The sequence below is a fragment of the Loxodonta africana genome, chromosome 24 (genome assembly GCF_030014295.1).
Source record: "Loxodonta africana isolate mLoxAfr1 chromosome 24, mLoxAfr1.hap2, whole genome shotgun sequence".
NCBI classification, from domain to species: Eukaryota; Metazoa; Chordata; class Mammalia; order Proboscidea; family Elephantidae; genus Loxodonta; species Loxodonta africana.
The window spans coordinates 48135430-48159183 of record NC_087365.1 but is presented as its reverse complement, the minus strand read 5'-3'; the positions used below and the strand labels follow the sequence as shown (position 1 = coordinate 48159183).

General features: G+C 37.8%; 1 protein-coding gene across 1 annotated transcript in view; it reads right to left on the bottom strand.

The window, feature by feature from the left end:
- CSE1L (chromosome segregation 1 like) overlaps window positions 1-23754 on the bottom strand; it is a 44859-nt gene that overhangs the window by 9472 nt on the left and 11633 nt on the right. The window contains exons 2-16 of the mRNA XM_003411758.4: window positions 20279-20374; window positions 18259-18401; window positions 16663-16764; window positions 16442-16587; window positions 15908-15998; window positions 14167-14274; window positions 12654-12746; window positions 11243-11410; window positions 10999-11128; window positions 9862-9927; window positions 9234-9436; window positions 8689-8773; window positions 7302-7363; window positions 1745-1881; window positions 304-407 (exon numbers count right to left, since the gene is read on the bottom strand). Coding sequence (XP_003411806.2) covers window positions 304-407; window positions 1745-1881; window positions 7302-7363; window positions 8689-8773; window positions 9234-9436; window positions 9862-9927; window positions 10999-11128; window positions 11243-11410; window positions 12654-12746; window positions 14167-14274; window positions 15908-15998; window positions 16442-16587; window positions 16663-16764; window positions 18259-18401; window positions 20279-20363 — 1723 coding nt within the window. The 5' untranslated portion in view covers window positions 20364-20374. The remainder of the gene's footprint in view (window positions 1-303; window positions 408-1744; window positions 1882-7301; window positions 7364-8688; window positions 8774-9233; window positions 9437-9861; window positions 9928-10998; window positions 11129-11242; window positions 11411-12653; window positions 12747-14166; window positions 14275-15907; window positions 15999-16441; window positions 16588-16662; window positions 16765-18258; window positions 18402-20278; window positions 20375-23754) is intronic.

The following is a 23754-nucleotide window of genomic DNA, read 5'->3' as shown; positions in this document are numbered from 1 at the left end:
GTGCACACTGCACCAAGATCTAGGATAGCAGGCCTTTAATGAACGTTTCTTGCATAACCTGATTCTTGCCCTCAAGAAATTCAATATAGAAAAAAAAAAATTTGCTGCTTTTTCTGTAAGAGGGGAGCTATATCAAGTTAAGGTAAAAAAACTTCTGAAAACACTTAGTATAAACAAAACCGTATTTTTCATTTTAAAATATCTAAACCTACTGAATTCTTGGCAAACAGTATCTGGTTCACAAACTATGTAACCTGAGATTAGATACTTAATTACTATCTGTATACCAGGAAAAAGGCCTACCTTTCATAATATATTCATTTTCTGAAGAGCCAGGAAGTGTGAGAGCTTTGAAAAGGTTTGTTAGCAGAATCTCAACAAACGGTGCAATTTCTGCAGCTGTAAAGCTATAGATGAAAAAACAGCTTTCAGTCACTACCAACTCTTGAGCTTGTCACTGTGGAATACCCTTAGCAACTAACCACTAAATCACGATTCTTAGCATAAGACTGAGCCATCTCCTACCACTGACAACTGGCAGACAGCTTAGGGAAATAACATTTCTTATATGCTACTGTGAAGCTCATAAAGAAGGCAAATCTGGGACTAAACACAACTGAACAAACCAAAAACCAAGAAAACTCAACATAATCTAAGGCTGCAAAGGTAGTCCTTGATTCCTATCTATCGTACCTCTAACAGGACCTGGACTCTCAGGGGCTTCAGTATCTCTTTTTTTCCACGTAGAGCAAATTTAAAACTGTTTTCTGCATCAACTCTGGTCTGAAGATAGGTACTGTCTCGACTCACCTCAAGGAATGTCCTCCAAACCCTTAACTGGACACTGAAAGTATCTGTACTACAGGTTCTTGATGGAGCAAAGAACCAAACTATTACCCACCTCTGACCAAAGCTAAATTTCTGCTACAGAATGGCCTGAAAGATAAGCAAACTATCCATTCTTCTATGTTTTATCCTTGGAACAGGTCAGAAGAGCTACTTCTTGGCTTCCAGAGAGTTACTTTCACTCAGCTGTGTTGTATCTCAGCACTGAGAGAGGCTACAAAAACAGCCATGTGAAAATAACTGCTGCATGATGTTGCTGAAAACACTGCTAACTTCACAGCGTCCCTTACCGAAGACCCACTTCTGAGATGCTAAGTGATTTTAAATCTCATGGACATTGTGACTATTTTAATTCACCAAGTTTTTCTTTTTTGCCTTGGCTGCTAGGAAACTCCATATAAAATTTCAGGAGCTTTTATACCTACTGTACAGAATCCTTTGACATAATAAACCAAACTAATCCAAACCTGTTGCTGTCGAGTTGACCCCCACTCACAGCAACCCTACAGGACAGAGTGGAACTGCCCCATAGGGTTTCCAAGGAGCGGGTGGTAGAGTCAAACCGCCAGCCTTTTTGGTTAGCAGCCGAACTCTATACCACTGCATCACCAGGGCCCCCTTTGATGTAATACTTTTGTTGATTAACCTTTCCTCACTTATTGTGCTCCCCAATTTCCTCATGTATTTAATTTTACTCTGTCATAGCTTATTTATTTTGGTAAGCTGCCTCAAATTCATTTTGGAAGGAGACAGAATGTAACTGAGTAAAAAGTACACATTTCTTTTCCTAACTACTAATGAAATTATCAATCTATTCAGACACATCTCTGACGAAGTATACAACAGCCCTCCATCCTGAGCTAAAAACTGTATCAACTGCCTAGAACCATGTACTTACAGAGTGGCGCTGTTGGGCCCTCTCATAGTAAACAGCCTCTCGAGAGCATGTGCGGCGTAAGTATGAACAACAATACTTTCAGCTTGAAGATGGTTAATCAGAAGAGGAATAGAGACTAAAAGGTGCTCTTTCGGTACCTGAAAAAATACAGTAACACACACACACTCTTAAAAACATGATGCTATCCTAGAGTAAAAGAGAATTAAGGAGAAGCACTTGCTGATTTAAAAAGCTGATTTTTTAAAACACTCTTACAATGGAAGATTATACTGTTGAGAAATTAAATACGCCTCTATATAACAATTCAATTCATGTTCATTTTTCCAATTCTTTTTCTGAGAAACTTAAGAAAACTAAGATGAGGGTAAATCTTATCTAAATAGGCAATAACATCAAGGAGAAGCAGACCAAGACTGCACCAAATTTTAAGAACTATACTTTTTACTCTTAGATATTTCTTGGAAAAGTCATCGAACCTCTTTGTGCCTCGTTTTCTTTTTTAAAAAAACGGGGCAAAAATAAGAGTTATAAATTGAATTAAAAGCCTCTAAAAATCTAGAACATACATCACTGAATCTTGAAAATACAGTAGCTTGGCAAGGTTGTGTAGCATAGCAACCCTGGCAAATACTGACAGACACACCAAAACTATTATTTTGAAAACGAAGAAATTAAAGAATCACCCACAGGAAATAAACTGTGGCATGGCCTCATGATGGAATACTATGCAACTGTTAAAAAATGAATTATGGCTACATCTACTAAAATCAAAGCTCCAAAATAAAAATTTAAAACCTACGAAAATCCCCAAACCATGTTGCCTTTGAGTCAATTCTGACTTATGGCGACACCCAGGTGTTGCAGAACCTATAGAATACTATATGATTTTTATGGATATATAAACACATAATAAAAGTATAAACCCGTACAGTGTTCAACCTAGCTCAAATAAGGAAAATCAAATTAAAACTACAATGGGACACCATGTCTCGTCTATCAGATTGGCACAGCTCCAACATACTCTACTGGGAAAACAGGCGTTCTCATTTATTTTTCAAAGAGATGCAACATGGTACAACCTTATGAATGGAAATTGGGCAACATCCAGGAAAATTACATATGCAATTACCTTCTAATCTACCAATCCTACTTCTAGGATCAACCCCAAAGTTACAAGGGCAAAAGTACAGAGCGACACATGAACAAGGCTAGTCAAGGTATGAGTATTTAAAAGAACAAGGGGCAGAACACAACCAAAATGTCTATCCACAGGGGCGGCTGAGTCAGCCGTGGTAGTACTATGCAGCTATAAAAAAAGAATGAGGATAATGTGTACATACTGTGGCATGATATGCGGGATTTTTAAGTGACAAAAAAGCAAAGTACAAAAATATTCACAGTGCACTGTCTTCTGTGTAGGACAAGGGAAATATAAATGTACACAGGATAGGTATTTAGTTCTATTTTCAAAAATAAGTACTGGAAAAATAAACCAAAACCCAACCAAAAAATGGTTACCTTTAGGGAGGGGGAAAATAAGGAGAAAGGTACAGGGATGAAAGCTAGACCTTTCTGAAAATAACTTGTTTTTCTATCGTTTTGATTTTTTGGAATCATGTAGAACAGCCCCTTCTATGCTCCCCCCAAAGCAAAAACAAAGAAAAACTCACAAACAAATGAAACTAATTGTTTACTAAGCTGGTAGCTAAAAAGATAATGTCCTAAGGACATAAAAGAATCACAAAGAAATTAAAGTGCAAATAGTAGTCTTACATTAGTATTATACTGTTCTTTTCAAACCGTTAACAAACATATTAGGACAAGGTAAGTAACCAGAAATATAAATATAAAATTAAAAGTTAACTAAAGACTTTATAACCTTAAATGTGAATTGCTTACTATCAATAGGATTTTTCCTATTTCCTTCTACATCTATTTCCTAGCTCTGTCCTGGGAAAAAGCCTAGAACCAATGACAACTCATAAGCAGTATTCCTAGCACCCAGACTGTGGTCTTTCAACAACATTTCCCACCTTTAAGAGGTGCTAATTCAGATCTGGGGTGGGGGATGTACAAGATAAGCCTCGGACATCTTGTCAGGCGTGAAAGGAGGGAAGCTATCAAAGGCTACTGAGTTTACATCAAGAAGTTTATATCAAGAAAACATAAGGAGACCATGTGAAGAGCCTCTCCCCGGCCAACGACTGTGGAGCAACTAGAGTACAAAACAATCAATAAAAATCCTAATTTGTCATCTCTGAAAGTTGCTAGGGCACTAACTCATTACTCTGAAACTGATAAAGGGAAAAAACCACAAGCATCTGTCTTGCTGTTTCCTGTGTACACTAGTAATAAAACTGTCAATGAGACGAGGGTCATGGTTACACAACATAATGAATATACTAAAAACCACTGAAGTTGACACTTTATTTTTTTTTTAATAATTTTTATTGTGCTTTAAGTGAAAGTTTACAAATCAAGTCAGTCTGTCACACATAAGCCTATATACACCTTACTACCTACTCCCATTTACTCTCCCCGAGTCAGCCCGCTCCCTCCCTCTAGTCTCTTTTCGTGACCGTATTGCCAGTTTCTAACCCTCTCTACCCTCCCCATTTCCCCTCCAGACAGGAGACGCCAACACAGTGTCAAGTGTCCACCTGATACAAGTAGCTCTCTCTTCATGAGCATCTCTCTCCAACCCATTGTCCCGTCCCTTCCATGTCTGATGAGTTGTCTTCGGGAATGGTTCCTGTCCTGGGCCAACAGAAGGTTTGGGGACCGTGACTGCCGAGATTCTTCTAGTCTCGGTCAGACCATTACGTCTGATCTTTTTATGAGAATTTAGGGTCTGCATCCCACTGTTCTCCTGCTCCCTCAGGGGTTCTCTGTTGTGCTCCCTGTCAGGGCAGTCATCGGTTGTGGCTGGGCACCATCTAGTTCTTCTGGTTTCAGGATGATGTAAGACTCTAGTTCATGTGGCCCTTTCTATCTCTTGGGCTCATAGTTATCGTGTGACCTTGGTGTTCTTCATTCTCCTTTGATCCAGGTGGGTTGAGACCAATTGATGCATCTTAGATGGCCACTTGTTAGCATTTAAGACCCCAGATGCCACACTTCAAAGTGGGATGCAGAATGTTTTCATAATAGAATTTATTTTGCCAATTGACTTAGAAGTCCCCTTAAGCCATAGTCCCCAAACGCCCGCCCTTCCTCCACTGACCTTCGAAGCATTCAGTTTATCCCGGAAACTTCTTTGCTCTTGGTCCAGTCCAGTTGAGCTGACCTTCCCTGTATTAAGTATTGTCCTTCCCTTCACCTAAAGTAGTTCTTATCTACTAACTAATCAGTAAATAACCCTCTCCCACCCTCTCTCCCTCCCCCCTCTCGTAACCACAAAAGAATGTATTCTTCTCAGTTCATACTATTTCTGAAGATCTTATAATAGTGGTCTTATACAATATTTGTCCTTTTGCATCTGACTAATTTCGCTCAGCATAATGCCTTCCAGGTTCCTCCATGTTATGAAATGTTTCACAGATTCGTCACTGTTCTTTATCGATGTGTAGTATTCCATTGTGTGAATATACCATAATTTATTTATCCATTCATCCCTTGATGGACACCTTGGTTGCTTCCAGCTTTTTGCTATTGTAAACAGTGCTGCGATAAAAACATGGGTGTGCATATATCTGTTCGTGCAAAGGCTCTTATTTCTCTAGGGTATATTCCGAGGAGTGGGATTTCTGGGTTGTGTGGTAGTTCTAACTTTTTAAGAATATGCCAGATAGATTTCCAATGTGGTTGTACCATTTGACATTCCCACCAGCAGTGTAAAAGAGCTCCAATCTCTCCACAGCCTCTCCAACATTTATTATTTTGTGTTTTTTGGATTAATGCCAGCCTTGCTGGAGTGAGATGGAATCTCATCGGTTTTAATTTGCATTTCTCTAATGGCTAATGATCGAGAACATTGTCTCATGTATCTGTTAGCTGCCTGAATATCTTCTTTAGTGAAGTGTGTGTTCATATCCTTTGCCCACTTTTTGATTGGGTTGTCTTTTTGTGGTTGAGTTTTAACAGAATCATATAGATTTTAGAGATCGGGCGCTGGTCGGAGATGTCACAGCTGAAAATTCTTTCCCAATCTGTAAGTGGTCTTTTTACTCTTTTGGTGAAGTCTTTAGATGAGCATAGGTGTTTGATTTTTAGGAGCTTCCAGGTATCTGGTTTCTCTTCGTCATTTTTAGTAATGTTTTGTATTCTGTTTATGCCTTGTATTAGGGCCCCTAACTTTGTCCCTATTTTTTCTTCCATGATCTTTATCCTTTTAGTCTTTATGTTTAGGTCTTTGATCCATTTGGAGTTAGTTTTTGTGCATGGTGTGAGGTATGGGTCCTGTTTCATTTTTTTGCGGACGGATATCCAGTTATGCCAGCACCATTTGTTAAAAAGACTATCTTTTCCCCAATTAACTGACACTGGGCCTTTGTCAAATATTAGCTGCTCATATGTGGATGGATTTGTATCTGGGTTCTCAACTCTGTTCCACTGGTCTATGTGTCTGTTGTTGTACCAGTACCAGGCTGTTTTGACTACTGTGGCTGTATAATATGTTCTAAAATCAGGTAGAGTGAGGCCTCCCACTTTCTTCTTTTTCAGTAATGCTTTACTTATCCGGGGCTTCTTTCCCTTCCATATGAAGTTGGTGATTCGTTTCTCCTCACATTAAAAAATGTCACTGGAATTTGGATCAGAAGTGCATTGTATATGCAGATGGCTTTTGGTAGAACAGAAATTTTTACTATGTTAACTCTTCCTATCCATGAGCAAGGTATGTTTTTCCACTTATGTAGGTCCCTTTTAGCTTCTTGCACTAGTACTTTGTAGTTTTCTTTGTATAGGTCTTTTGCATCTTTGGTAAGATTTTGAAGTTGACACTTTAAAATGGTGAACTGTATGTTATGTGATGCATACATCAACTTAAGAGAACGCTCTTTAAAAACTGCTGATGAGGGAAAATTTCTTCTTCACCTGAACCCACTGATCACTCTTAATAGCAATAAAAATAGACAACCAGACACGATGTGTGTCTTGATTAAATGAAATAGAAAGTGTACTTATGACGTATTCATGTCCCTCTCCAAAGAATCTCAATCTAAATGAAACCTCCAGATCTAACAGCTCATTTAGAAATGCAGGGACCAGAGGAACAAGAGAACTGTGCCATGAAGATGCAATTAGCCACAGCATAATGTGAGAAAGCCTACAAAATAAATTACTGGTTTCTCCAATAAATAACATGCATAAAAGGGGGAAGGAGGACCTCCCCGTTGTAGATCAAAAGACTTGAGACAAAAATCAAGCATAAGCAATGTGTGGACTTTGTTTGGATTCTAATAACAAACCCTATAAAGTGACATTTTTGAAACAGTTAAGGAAAATAAAGCCTGGGCTAGAATCAGAAGAACTGTGAATTTTGTTACATGTGGATGTCAAATGATTCCACAGCACCATGGAAGGGAAGCTGGGATATAATAAATGAAAAGCTACTTACTTGATTCCTAAAAATCATAATATATTTGATACCATCAGCTTTAAGAACTGGAAATTCATTCACTATTAAAAGAATAAAAAGTCATAGTTACTTAAGTGCTAATTATTCAGACTGTTACTATCAAAGTAGTGACAATATTATCAAATTTTTAAAAATGGTTTTGGTAACCCAAATGTCAAATAACTAAGCTTACTTAATTATACAATGTTCTACTATGTAGCCATTAATTCTGCCCTTACCTTTGAGTTACATTACAAATGACTGTGTATTACTTATATAATTGAGTAAAAATAATTTGGACCATGTTCTAATTCCCACAACGTAGCTATCTGGAGTTAAGAACACATCACTCTGGCTGGGATTTGCTTTATTCTAATCCCCTTGCTGTCAAGCCGACTCATAGGACAGAGCAGATATGCCCCATAGGGTTTCCAAGGCTGTAATCTTCATAGAAGCAAACTGCTACATCTTTCTTCCATGGAGCAGCTGGTGGGTTCAAATGAGTGACCTTTTGGTTAGCAGCCAAGCACTTAAAACTGTGCCACCGGGGCTCCTTTTAAATCATTCTAGTGGTGGCAATATAAATGAGTGCGAGAGATAGATAAAGAACACTGGCCAAATGCTAGTAATTTTTGAAGCTGGAAGATGGTAACATGGAAGTTAGTTATAACATTCTCTTCTCTCTGCCTTTGAGTGTATTTAAAAATTTTCATGCAAAATGTTAAAAAAAAGAAATATATATATATACACACACACACACATATATTAGCTTGATTAACATATTCTCTATAGGAAACTATCCTCAATATTTATCAGTTTCAAGTATTTTGAAATTTACCTCTATTTTTGAGTTAATTTTTCAAACGAAAAGGAAAATGCAACAAGTACAATTACTATGCACACACCAAACTAAAACTCAGTTATGGCTCAGACCTACTTCTTTTTTCTTTCTACACAAGTGACATTTTCTTTATAGAAAGTTCATTTGACCGGGGCAGGATCTGAGGAAGCCATTTAAGATTTTATTCAATGAAAGAAATAACTGCAATAAGTACAGGAACCAGTTTTATGATCGTCATTGTTATGTAGAGGCCTTATTACAACTTTTGCCAGAATGTGACTTACTCTGTAGCATAAAAAAAAAGATGCAAATAAAAATTAGTAGGTATAATGCTGTAGGAAACCCTGGTGGCGTAGTGGTTAAGTGCTATGGCTGCTAACCAAAGGGTCGGCAGTTCAAATCCGCCAGGAACTCCTTGGAAACTCTATGGGGCAGTTCTACTCTGTCCTACAGGGTCGCTATGAGTCGGAATCGACTGAACAGCACTGGGTTTGGTTTTTTTATAATGCTGTAAGCTGTACTAAAGAGAAGTGTCACACAACTTACCATTAGCTGATTTTAAATCAGGGAGAATGTGATTCACAAAGAACTCAGTCAGGTTTACGAGTTCATTTGCTTGTGTAATCCCGTGCTGAAAAGCAAATTTGTAACAGCATAAAATAATATGAAGTACTTACATAGATCTACCTACCACATTAGAAATCTAGGCAACTTTAGAAAACCACATTAAAAATGGAGATGAACACAAAATGTTTACATATAAAACAAGACTATCTTAATAGACAATAAAGAAATGTCCCTAAATTAAAGAACAGCAAAATTTAAGTTTAGCATACTTTATACATCAGTCTCAGCTAAGGTAACAAGTGCGGCATCTCGTCCATTTTTGGTCCATTACAAATTTAAGTATTTAATACATCAACATAAAGCCACTGTTGAAGATGACATAAATTCTAATGAGAACTAACAGGTGATTACATTGTATCTGGTTATTAGGCAGAGTAGGCTCTATCATCAGATAAGTAGGTTACTTCTTGACTTCTGTGGTCACTGACAAGTCTGAGAAACAAAACCATATTGAAAAGAATCACCTTCTGTGTTTGGGCTTTGGACGCTAAAGACGTCACTAGGTAAATGGCTGCATCTTTGTGTTTCCAGTTGACAGATGGGTTTTTTGCATATTCCTGCAGCATGGAATTAACATAACCAGAGAAGATCCCTGTCACGGGTCCCTCAAAAAACTTGCATAATCCTCGTACAAGATCACACGCAGCCCTGCGTCTAGTGTCAATATCTATAAAACCAAATGGAAATACAATCACGGGAGAAAGAAATAACCATCAACCATTGAGCAAGTTCATAAGGAAACAAACTGCCCTCTGACAGCTATAAGCAACATAAATTAGTGAAAAGAGCACTCCCCTCAACAACAAAAAAAAAAAACACAAAATGACAACAAGGCTAACAAGGTCACAGCAGTGGGAGGAACACTAACAAGTACATAAGGAAGGAAAGACAAATGACTCAACCTTTGATACTGCGTGTAGCTCACAGAAGAGCTGCTTTTTAAGGTTTACAAGTTAAAGAAAAACATTTCTCCAGCGAAGGCCCGTTGAGATGATGCCCATATACAACTCCCACTCTTCCTCACATTTACCAGAAGAATGATTTTAAAACTGGATTGCTAAGAGACTAACAGTTAAAAACCAAAATACACACCAGATCCTTCCAAATCTCTTCTTATATACTCCTCAGAATTATCTTCAAATGCTTCCTCATCAGCAGCTACAAAGAGAGTTGATATTTCAGATAACCCCCGAAAAGCCATGACAAGTCTTTGTACTTTACGACTCCGTAAGCAGGTGAGTATGCAAAATTGTCTTTTTCACAGCAATACATACTTTTCCATCAAATGACTACTTCATATACTCTTAATCATCACGGTAAGCAACAATTACCACCCTGAGAAGCTTTAGGTAATTCAACCGCTGTGATACAGGCTCACTTGTTCTAACGTGGCAGGGTCCAGAGTAAGATCTCACCAACCAAATATTAAAAGTAAATGGTGGGAACCAATCTAGGGATGCCAGCATTTTATTTTGCTACATAAGGACATTAAAAAAAGAAAAAAAAAACCCTAACAACTATACCACCATTATTTCTTAACAACCACTTCAACACCAAAAAAGATGGACGGTATCAGAATAAAATCAGTCCTTTGAACAAATCAGTGTTTTATGAAAATACAATACACTACATAATGCCCTTATTGTCCTCATTTTGGTGCAGGCTGGCATTCTGGGAACCACTGATCTTAATGACTGCTTTGATATAAAACGCAACCCAGTCCACCTTTACTACTTGCTCTTCCTGACTATTAGAAAGGGGAAGGGCATTCTGTATACAAATACAGGCACTCAGGACTATTTAATCTTAGATACAAACTAAGTGGGGTTTCATCAATGCTATTCTCAAGTCAACTGAACTACTAAATCTAACAAAACCAGGTTCTTTCTCTACATCGAGACCCTAGATAGTTTACTTTCCCTCAGTATAACAGGATTTTTCAAGTCTTGTTCAATATTTCTATGAAAAAATCTCCACAGTACGCAAAAGAGCTCTTCATAGCAGTGCTCGCTTCACAAATACCTTTGATACCACATTTTACCACATTTTCTCTCTAGGTTTAGAAAACAAGCAATAAATGATCCACACGAGGTTTTATTTACTAATAAATAATAAATATGTTACAAAAAGAAATGAGGCGAAAATATTAAAAGACATTGATTTTTACACTTTTTTTTTTAACCAAGAGCTTTTAACCCCTGAAAATGCTTCATACTCTGCCATAATTACCTCTAAATTCCATGTTAGGGACAATAACCTTTTCACAGATACTTGTCAGTGTGTTCTGGTCCTCAAATAGATTCTTATAATGTGGTCTCTCACAAACTGAAGCCAGGAATTGAATTGCATTACTTACCAACTGGAATAAAACACAAAAAGTTCACATTATTAAAGGCAAAGCTGACCAGTTTCTTTCCTAGGGGAGGTGGTGAAGAGAGTATCTTTCAATGATTTGTCTCCATTCTCATCTTACCAAATCATATTTAACCTCTTGACCTGTTGTAACTAACAAATTCCAGATGGCGGTGACAAAACGAGGCAGGTACCGCTGAAATTCTTCATCATACTTTTGTGCATAGAGTGCAGCATTATCGCAAATCTGGGATTTTAAGAGCTCCAATAAGCCTGCTTCCTCTTCATCCTCATATAAGAAAAAACAGAACACTCAAACATACAACTTTAACGCTACCATGAATACGGAGCTGTCATTTCTGAACTAGACGCTTTAAAATTTAAATCCAAAGCCAAGTGTTCCTAACTATATTCACGCCACCTTCAATCTATTCAGCTCATCTTTCAAACAGGTAAAAGATGGAACACTTTTCATTTTTTACTCACTAAGAACTGTTCTCAAAAATTTTCAAGTTAAACAAAGCCTTTTCTTCTGGTTGTTGAATTATAAAAAACATTTTACAAATTAAACTGAAAATAGTATATTCCTATGGAAACCTGGATAACCCTGCAAACATAAAAAAATCACATCACATTTTCCTTTGTAACAGGGTTGTCTTGCTGTCTCCCATAAAGGTTCTCATCTCCAATACATTCAGATGTGTAATCTCCCCCACCCTCCTCCCCAAAATTCGGTAATCCTATGAAATTCTCACAATAATATTTGGTTATAAAATATTAAACAACAATCTAAATCAGGGATCAGCAAACTACAGTCTACGAGTCAAACCCAGCCTGCTGCTATTTTGTAAGTCAAGTTTTACTAGAACACAGTCATGCTCATTTGTTTATTCATTTATATAATTCATAGTACTGTCCATGGCTGCTTTCACACTACACTGCAGAACTGTGTAGCTGCAACAGAGGCCGTATGGTCCTCAAAGCCGAAAATATTTACTACCTGGCCCTTTACAGAAAAAGTTTGCGAACCCCACTGTATATACCATGACAATGATTCACATAATAGCCTCTGCTATAATAATCTCTACCCTTTGAGCTGTATTATGTGCCAATAAACTGAAACTTAGAAGAGATAAAAAGAATTCCCTCAAGGCACGTGCACGTTTGTTTTCTTATTATCTTCAATGACAAGCAATTTTCTATTTCATAAAATGTTCACGATGTGCATACTAAGCCCTTACATTTCACAGATGTAACAAAATACAATAAAACCAATTCTGTATACTATATATAACTAAATATGGAACATCCAATAGAATTGCCTATTACTTCCATTCTTGGAATTTTATCTATGAACAATGCAAGAGTAAATAATTTTTAAGGAAGCAAATGCTAAATATTCTCAAATAACTTTTTATTTAATTTTTTACAGTTTAATAACTATCCCCCAAGGGTTTCAAAGGGTACTAAATAATTCTTAAGAAAAAAAAAAAAAAAAAAGCTAGTCAGGCAACATTTGAAATAACACTTACATCAGTTTGGAGCAGCTTATTATCTAATGTCAAGAGGGTATGGAAGTTGTCCATCCAAGTTTCCATATTATCCTCAAAAAATTCAGGAAGATCCTAAAAAATAAACACTGACTTAGGACTTCTCTTTTAATAAGTCTTCACCACCAGATACCCACATGCCAAACTTCCTAAACTGATCCACTCATATCCATTCTGACAAGAATTCTCTGCTCTAGCCAGGTCTGACAGCTGAGGAAACCATTCTGACTTCTGGCTCTGTTCATACTCTTGAACACAAACATTGCCCACCTCTACTTCTTAGTCTCCAATCTAAATCTACTTATTCCTTCAAGGTCCAGCTATGGCTGTACAAAGCCTTTCCTTTCAAAACTCAGTGCTTATTTCTTTTCCTTTCTGTGTTACTTATTTCCTGGGGCCTAGTACTGCTTTCTTAACAAGGGATAAGCCCTGAGGGCAAGGACAATGCCTCCTTCTTCTGGTCTACCTTACTATGCCTAAGAAGTTAAGTACCTCATTTTACCTGGCTTCTCAGGAGCAGAATTGAAAAGAAGATGTAAGCAAAAGCAGTAACATTCATTGTTAGAATTCTCAAACTGCTGTCTCGGCTGACCTGATGTGGGCACATCCATCTCCATTTCTGCTACCTAAGAGAGCCCAACTTCCCTTTGGGGAATGCTCTTCCTGTTGATGAGTGCAGTTGTGTTGTGAGGGTGAGTCCAGGTACTTGGCTCTTGCTATGAACTATGAAAAGGCCAGATTCTTCCTCTTACAACTCGGTATGGTAAACTGCACCAGTGAAGTGACTCCTCTCCGAATCTTAATGTTTCAACAACATAAAGAATGACTGGAGGTCACTAAGTAGCAGTACGGTGACCAGGCATTTTCTGTGAAAGACTGGCTGTTTTCTTGGAAATAACATTGATTCTTACTCTTCCAAAGCCTTGTTTTCCAGCCTTCTGTTGTTTCTGCCAATCTCTCCTAAATGCTTCCAATAAAAGTATAATCTAGCCAGGAATGGAACAGGTCCTTCGTTGCAAGGAACAGAACTTATCTATTCCTTGCAACGAAGAACTCTAATCAAAAATGGTTTCCCCAATGATAATATCTATGTAAATGAATAAAAGAGGAGGGCCAGAGGAATGAGATTTCTCAGTGCTTTCAAAAGAATACTGTATAGAGTGACTCTTCAAAAAGGTGACTGAGGATGCAGGGTTTCCTCAACTTATTAGGCTACAAGAGATTGCTACTTTTTCCCACGAAACATCCACTTGCAACTCTAGGAACCACTATAAAGTAGAACACTTGTTTGGGAAATGCTGTTTAATATATTTTAAGTATCTGGTGATCTATAATTCTTCGTGACTCTAGAGTGACAATTAAAATCTTAAAGTGGATAAAAATTGGAGAATCAGAAAAAACAAATTTCCTTAATTTCAGAAAAATCAATTCAGGCAAAAAGATCTTTATCGAATAGAGAATAAGAATCAAAAGGAAAAAATAAAGTGAAACGTACCTGGAAGTTTAAACTATAGAACAGCTTTGAGATCAGAATCAGTGAAGAGAAAAGGATCCTCAGGGCAGAGGCATCATTTGCGTGCGTGCTACAGAGCTCGATAGTGGCCTTGACAAGGAAAGGGATTGAGGGACACAGCTTTAGTGTGTTGCAAACCTAGCACACTTATCTTGGTGACACAGCCTTGCACTAGGCTTTTAAACGGTAGTATGTAGTCATTTAAGATATTTGGGAAAAACATATTTTACAGTATACATTTTTAAAAGTCTATAATGGCACTACTGAAAAGTCCAACGTTAGTGTGAGTATATATACATACGTGTGTGTATGTATGTGTGTGTATATATATACATACACATATAAAAACCAAAAACCAAACCCAGTGTTGTCGAATAGATTCTGACTCATAGTGACCCTACAGGACAGAGTAGAACCGCCCCACAGAGCTTCCAAAGAGCGCCTGGCGGATTCAAACTGCTGACCCTTTGGTTAGCACCCATAGCACTTAATCACTATGCCACCAGGGTTTACTTACTTACTTACATACACACTTACATACATACTTACATACATACATACACACACATTTTTCACAAATCTGTCTTTATAGGCTCTCATTAAATAATTCCCCTGCCAGTTGGCATTTAAGTAGTTTTCAATTGTTCATTACATGCTGCAAAACCAGGCTTATACAGAAAACTTCGTACATAGCTCTCATTTTCAGCCAGAGATTTCTAGAAGTGTCTTACAAGGCAGCATACATAGTATGCCACGAACACAGGTTTTGGAAACCAGACAGATCTAGGTACAACCCAGACTCTGTTACTCACAATGAGTACTACTCTGAACAAGTTTTTTTTTTTTTTTAACTTTGCGCTCCAATCTCCTCTGTAATGTAGGAATAATGCCTATCTCATAGACAGAGTGTGAGAATTAAATGCGAAAATACACATAAAAGGCCCTTGTACTTGGTGCAAACCTGGTATGTATTCTGGAGTCCAAAATATGAATATTAAGGTTTTTCTTAATGAAATGCCAAATGGGCCTCCAGAAAGGTAGTACCAGTTACAAACCAATGGCCAGGACACCAGAGAGTTCGTTTCACTGCTCTCTGACTAAGGTTTGTAACATCATTTTGTCCCTATTTTATTTTTTAAAATAAAAATGTACCATCAGTAAGACATGCTCACTCTGAATTGTAGAAAATAAGAAATGAACAGCTTTTCTAGAGCCAGCACGACTAAGTTTGAGGCCTCGCTTCCTTATTTATTAAATGTGTGACAGTGGACCCCCTTCTTTAATGGAAGAAACAGTTAACAATACATCTCCTGTGATCCCAAAGGATTTTCATAAGGATCAAACAAGAAAACGTTTAGGGAAATAGCCTGTACACTATAATATGATGTACCAATTACTTTAATTCCATAAACGGTGAAATCAAAATGTGGATCTACCCTGCATACTCAAACACCTATGGGTAAAACGGCACACCGTCTGGGGTTTGCTTTTTAATGTTTCCATAAAAGGGGTGGGTGGGGCGGTAACTGTTAAACTTGTCTAAGCGCACATGGGGATTCATTATACCATTTTCTATTTCTATGTAAGTTTGAAATTTTCCAAAAGAAATAATGCTCTAAATATTACCAAATAAACTTTCAAAGCATTCTTTTAAACGTAAAACTTACAGAAATATTTAAGAGATCAGTAATTTAAAATTATCACCAAAATTGTTAATCCATACCTTAAAGAGATTAGTTAAAGGCAAAGCGAAGGCATCCAGAACAAGTTTGATTTCAGTCCATAACTCGTTTGACTTAAATTCATGGCGATATCTAGATAATTAAGGTAAAATAGATAAATTAAAATTTTCTGTTTACTCACTTCAGTCTTCAGGGATAAAGGATGATTACAGAAAATAAAATATAACTAGACAGCTTTCTGAAATTCAAAGGGAATTTTTTTTTTTTAAATAAAGGAATCACTTTATTAAGACCAGGTATCTTACAGGTAACCCTATGGATTTCAGCTCTGCTGTGACACACATGGAGTTGCCAGGAGTTGGACCTGACTCGGCAGCAACTGGTTAATCTTACAGGTAATAGGGCAGTATGAAATAAACTTGAGAAGAAACAAACCCAATAACGAGCTGAGAGTCTTACGCTCTTATTCTAGGATGATCATATTCCAAGGAGTGACAACAGTCACAAAAATAAAAGTTTATAAAACCAAATATATTTGAAAAGTACTTTAAAAGTATGAATTTGTAGAACAATACCTTTTAAATAATGAATGTGCGGTACGAAGGACTCCATTAATAACATGAAAATCTCCACTCTGAAAGCGATTCACCATTTCTGTCAACAGGTCGGGCCATTTCTGAGGGAAGTCTTCTCTGCCAATAATGCTAATGGCATCACTTAGCTGGGCGGGAGGAAAGGATTAATTAGATGAAAGCGTTAGAAACAAGCCTACCTAAAAAGCAGAATTGTGTGTTACCTGCTTCTGCATCTGCTCTGGGCTGCTAAGCATCAAGTGCACTATGTTGGCTTTAATAGCAACTCGATCGGCTTCGCAAATTTTGTTTGGTTCATCTTCAACCTACAAGCAAAACATCGATGAGCAAGTAACATAGAATCTATATGCATATCTATGAACTAGTAGACAAAACAGGATCTTTTTTTTTCTTTTATGTCCTGGTTATCTGAGAAAAACGTATCACTGTTTATAATACAAAAAATTAAAACGGAGGTGGGGCCTTCCCTTAGTTTTCCTCTACATGAATGGGTCAGATTCCTTTAATAATCTGTTGAAAGCGCAAAACCTTTTCCTAGCAAAATTACATTTTCCCACCCCCAAATGCAAACATTTAACATACAAATTAATGGGCTTCTGACTCCCATGAAGAATCTCAGTTCTGTACGTTAACAAATCAGGACATGTGGTTAAAATCTTTATAAACATACGCCACTTAATCCACATTCATCTTCAAAAGCTTCTGTCTGACGTTCACCCTAAGTCAAAGGTCTTTTCTATGAAAACTTCTTGACCATTACGGGTTAGAATGCATCTTGGACTACATTACCCAAAAAGGTTCTTGAAGTCTCACAAGTGTTACAAATTACAATAGAAATAGAGGGCCAGCACGCCTACAAGTAGAGGGAAGGACTTTCTAAGACTCATCAATTCGTTTCTTCACCAAATGTGGTAACATGACTAATTATTTAAGCTTGAAAACAGTATTTGCTATATATTTTTTTATCCTTTATGGAATAAAATACATACTGCTACCACTACAAAACAATTACCATATTTTCTTTATCGTAGGCCAGGGTTTCTCAACCTCAGCACTGCTGACATTTTGGGCCAAAGAATTCTGTGTTGTAAGGCTGTCTTGTGCATTGTAGGAAGGTTAGCCACACCCTTGGCCTCTTCCCTCTATGTGCCAATAGTACCCCTTCCCCAGCTGTGACAACAAAAATGTCCCTAAATATTGTCAAATATTCCCAGGGGAGCAAAATCACCCCTTACCGAGAACCACTATCCCAAACTAAGGTAGGGAAAATGCCTGTTTCTCAATTTCTAATTTTATACTGGTCATTAAATTTGTAGCTAAATAGGAATCGTCTTGAAATTAGAATCTATTTCCACAGCCCATCAGACAGGGTAAAGCCCATCATTAAAAACTTCAAATCTAAAATTATTTCCATGCTACAAAAATTTTTATACATAATGTGGATTTTTCATCTTTAATTTTTCCCAGTGCACAAAAGAAACTACTCCACTTATTCCTTTAGGCTGTGCCTTCCCACACAGTATCTCCTCACTAAACAGTGAGCTAGAGTTGAATTTCAACCATAAAGGAGGTTAAAACCAAGTCGCACACCCTCCAGCAACCTGTGTCTTGAAGCCGAAGTAATCTATGTGAATTCAAGTGAAATAAAAAAATAAAAAAGAATTTTTTTTTTTTTTGGAACACAGCCCTGTTTAATTTTACCTTTAATGCACCTCTGACTCTTTCAGGAACACTGCTTATCGAAATCTTATAACCATATAGGGTATTAAATTAAAATTAGGTAATAACAAAATACCTACAATTCTCCAGTTCCTTTTAATATAGTTCTTGAATGTTACTGAGGCACACACTTTGATGACATTATCTTGAGATTTTTCCAATAATGTTAAAAGCAACAGTGGGTAATTCTGGTTTCCTTCTACAGATTCAAGAAATTTCTCAGCTGTAAAAGAATTTTCATGTTAGAAATCTGTTTTTGTAATCAGAATCTTTCTCTACTTTATGTATATGTGAACTACGAATATCTCTTCTTGAAGCATCAAAAAGCTGAAAGATTAGGATATTTTCCTTTTGGAAGCCTACAATGGGTATACTCGGCCTTAATCTTATCTATTAAATGGGTTATATACATAATGTTACATTAAATTTACATAACATTTCATTTTCCAACCTATCAGATCACCTGATTGTCATAAACCTGTAAAGTGGCCTAACTGGACAATCACTCCTACTCAGTGGTCGGCATTTTGTACGGGGCAACATACCGTGTCCATGGCTTATGGAGACATCCATAAAGACAGGTGTCTTTCCTAAGTTACAATCCACATCCTGGAAGCAGTATTCCCATGAATGTAAGTCTCGTTACTCCTTTCTGTGTTCTTTACCTTCAACTTGCCACAGAATATCCACACTGACATGTTTCTGCACACTCAAAGAGCCTCAAGAGGTCTTGCAATTCATCCATACCACTGTCACATCTTAATAACCGAGGAAACTGAGTGGTATACGTAAGCTGTGATCTACTGCACATTTCCACCTCCAGATTATTTCATAAAGATGTTTGGTAAGTCTAGTACCAATCCCTAAGAAATGCCATGTTCCTAACTCTTCCCAGAAGTATCAGTTTATTTTTACACTGTCCTGGATTCATAAAGCAACTGCACCCTCACCTTACAAAGACACAGTTACCAAAAATAATTTTTAATAGGTAACACCAGGAGAAGCTTTCTGGGAAAGTCTAAGAAGATTAGAACCACGACCTTCCCTTTATCAAGGAAATAATTACTTCTTAAGAACTAATGAGAAAATCACAATGTTCTCCCTCAGAAATTACCTAGACTTGTCTACAACAGGGTGGATTTACTGACAAGTTTATGCTCCTCCTTATTACACAGAACACAGAAATACACCACATGCATCCATGCGCTCATATGTAGCTTCAGGGGACCCCTCCAAAAGCACCTCTACGCGCGGGCACATTAGTAAGCTCCGAAGAATCAGGTTATGAGTATTTCTGGTCAATATGGCTCAAATTGAGGACTACAAATGACCACTCACAGGCCACACCTGGCCCCCTGAAGTTGTTTTGTTTGCACTGTGATTTAAAATTTAAGTTAATTGCTACCATTTAAAACGGAAAACACTTCTTATAAATCACCTTATTTTTAAAGCAAAGCTGGAAATCTGATCTTACAAAACTTTCTAACTGGACCTGACAATCTGCCCTTTGACCAGGGCAGATACTCATACAATGTCCACACTTGGCCTGCCTCCCTCATCTACCTCCATCCCTGACTCCTGTGGGCATCTGAGTTCGCAAGTCAAAGCTTATAGTAAGTTTCTAACGGAAAGTGATCAAATTCAGGAGGAAAAAAACCCCTGGATCATAAAACATTAATTAAATCAAACCCAAAATGGATATTAAGAGACAGTGTCTGATTACCTGGTCTCATTCACTCAATTACTTTTTAGGCGATTAACTCACATCTCTATGCCCTAATTATTATATCTCTATAAAGCAAGCAGGTTTTAAATGGGGATGTTCAGACAGGCCAAGGGACAAAGCACTTCTAAACATATCACTACTTCTTATCCCAGAAGATGCCAAATAAAAGCTCTTTTACTCAAAAGGCACCATATGTTATCACAGCTACAAGCAGCCAACCACACATGTTATGGCTAGAGAATGAAAAACAATGTCTGAGAATCGAAATGCAAATCTTTTTTTTTTTAATATATGAACAGGCAGATTCCATGAAGGTTTCGGTCTCCCGTCCTTGAAGACTAAAACAACTACAGTACAGTATTTATTCTCTTTACCTGGACGTCTGATGGTAGGATCAGGATCAAGGGTTTTCTTTAAATATTCTGTTAGTGTTTGCAAATTTGCATCACTGAGCTCCATTGCTGTAGAACCTAAAATAAAAAACAAGGTTTGTACAATTGGTCACAAGGGGACAGTGTGATTTACATAAAAGAATCCTTTTTATATTATGGGCCTTCCCCCTCTCTGAAAGTCATCCACCTGTTATTTCAGTATGTGCTACAAGCCTGACTCTTAGCTGAGACAGAGTCCCAGAAGATGGGCTTTTTTTGAAATCATGGTGAGATAATTTTGAGGTTAAGAGAGAAGAAAAACCATACCTTGATTTAAAAAAGACAAGTATAGAATATGGAAATTGCTCAAAGTGACCAAAAAGATTATCTGATTTAATGCTATAAAAAAGGGCTAACAAAGGATTTTAAAAGGACCCACTAAAGAAGTTTTTTTTTTTTTTTAATAAAGCCCCACGACTAGAAATTAAAAATTTCAACAGAGGAGTCCCTGGGTGATGCAAACAGTTAACATGCTCAGCTGCTACCACAAAGTTGGCAGTTTGAGTCTACCCATAGAGAATGGCGTGGTAATCTACGTCCAAAAAATCAGCCACCGAAAACCCTATGAAGCACAGTTCTACTCTGATACACACGGGGTGGCCGTGGTCAGTCTGTTCTGTGGGGTTCGTATAAGTCGGAACTGACTTAAAAGCAATGGGTTTGGTTTCTGTATGTGTTAGCACTGGCCAGGTACAAGCTGCCTTGATTTCTGACCAAGTCCCACATGGGTGAGACGGCATAAAATCATTTTAAACTGTAAATAAAAACCAAATCTGCTGCTGTCAATTTTGATTCACAGTGACCCTAAAGAACAGAGTAGAACTACCTGTAGGGTTTCCAAGGCTGTAATCTTTAGGGAAGCAGACTATCACATCTTTCTCCCACAGGGTGGCTGGTGGTTTTGAACTACTGACCTTTTGGTTAGCAGCTGAGGCACAGTGGTTAAACAGTAAATAAGGACCCCACAAAGAGCTCTGAGATTAAATAAACTAGAAAAAAATTCCTATATGCAATCGTAAGTTGGTGTTAGCTGCCGTCTAGTCTGTTCAATGTATAGCAATCGTTATGTACCAAAGAACAAAACATTGCCCAGTCCTGCGCTATCCTCATAATTGTTGCTACGTGTGAACCCACTGTTGCAGCCACTGTGTCAATCCATCTCGTTGAGGGTCTTCCTCTTTTTTGGTGACCCTCTACCTTACCAAGCACAATGTCCTTCTCCAGGGACCGGTCCCTCATGACTACACGTCTGAAGCACACGAGATGAATTCTTGCCATCTTCGATTACAACGAGCATTCTGGCTGTACATCTTCCAAGACAGACTTGTTCGTTCTGCTGGCAGGCTGTGGTATATTCAATAAGCTTGGCCAACACCATGATTCAAAGGCATCAATTCTTCTTCAGTCTCCTTATTCACCATCCAGCTTTTGCATCCATATGAGACGATTAAAAATAGCATGGCTTGGGTCAGGCGCACCTTAGTCCTCAAAGCAACGTCTTTGCTTTTCAATACTTTCAAGAAGTCTTTTGCAGCAGGTTTGCCCAATGCAATACGTCGTTTGATTTCTTGACTGCTGCTTCCATGGACTTTGATTAAGGATCCAAGTAAAACGAAGTCCCTGACAACTTCAATCTTTTCTCCATTTATCATGATGTCGCTTACTGGTTCAGTTGTGACAATATTTGTTTTCTCTATGTTGAGGTGTAATCCATACTGAATGCTGTAGTCTTTGATCTTCATCAGTAAGTGCTTCAAGTCCTCTTCATTTTCAGCAATTAAAGTTGCATCATCTGCATAACTCATCTGTTAATGAGTCTTCCTCCAATCCTGATGCCACGTTCTTCTTCATGTAGTCCAGTTTCTCAGACTGCTTGCTCAGCATACAGATATACACTGACGTACACCTTTCATGTTTTTAAACCACGCATCATCCCCTTGTTCTGTTGGAATGAATGCCTCTTGGTCTGTGTACAAGTTCCACATGAGCACATTAAGTGTTCTCGAATTCCCATTCTTCGTAATGTTATCCATAATTCGTTTATGATCCACACAGTCGAATGCCTCTGCATAGTCGAAAAAAAAAGGGGGGGGGACATCTTTCTGGTATTCTCTGCTTTCAGCCAAGATCCATCTAACATCAGCAATGATATCCCTCGTTCCATGTCCTCTTCTGAATCCAGCTTCGATTTCTGGCAGTTCCCTGTCCATGTACTGCTGCAACCATTTTAAAATTATTTTCAGCAAAAATGTTACTTGCGTGTGATATTAATGATATCGTTCGATAATTTCCACATTCTGTTGGATTACCTTTCTTTGGAATAGGCACAAATATACATCTCTTCCAGTCAGTTGGCCAAGTAGCTGTCTTCCGAATTTCTTAGGATAGACGAGTGAGTACCTCCAGTGCTGCATCTATTGAAATATCTCACTTGGTATTCCATCAATTCCTGAAGCCTTGTTTTTCGCCAATGCCTTCAGTGCAGCTTGGACTTCTTCCTTCAGTACCATTGGTTCTTGATTATATGCTACCTCCTGAAATGGCTGAACGTCAGTCAATCAGGTCTTTTTGGTACAGTGCCTGTATATTCCTTCCATCTTCTTTTGATGCTTCCTGTGTCATTCAATATTTTGCTCATAGAATCCTTCAATATTGTTGCTTGATTTGAGGCCTGAATTTTTATTCCATTCTTTCAGCTTGAGAAATGCCAAGCATGTTCTTCCCTTTCGGTCTTCTAATTCCAGGTTTTTGCACATTTCATTATAATATTTTACTCTGTCTTCCTGAGCCACCCTTTAAAATCTTCTGTTCCACTCTTTTACTTCATTATTTCTTCCATTCACTTTAGCTGTTCTACATTCAAGAGCAAGTTTCAGAGTCTCTCCCAACATCCATTTTGGTCTTTCCTTTCTTTCCCATCTTTTTAATGACCTTTTGCTTTTTTCTTGTATGATGTCCTTGATGTCATCCCACAACCCATCTGGTGTTTGGTCATTAGTGTTCAATGGGTCAAATCTATTCTCGAGATGGTCTCCAAATTCAAGTGGGATATACTCAAGGATACACTTTGGCACTTGTGGACTTGTTTTAATTTTCTTCAGCTTCAACTTGAATTTGCATACGAGCAATTGACGGTCTATTCTGCAGTCAGCTCCTGGCCTTGTTCTGACTGACGATATTGTGATTTTCCATTGTCTCTTTCCACAGATGTATTTGATTTGATTCCTACACTTTCCATCTGGTGACGTCCAGGGGTATAGTTGCCATTTATGTTGTTGAAAAAAGGTATTTGTGATGAATAAGTCATCTGTCTTGCAAAATTCTATCACGCGATCTTCAATGTCATTTCTATCACCAAGGCCTTTTTCCCAACTACCGATCCTTCTTCTCTGTTCCCAACTTTTGCATTCCAATCATCA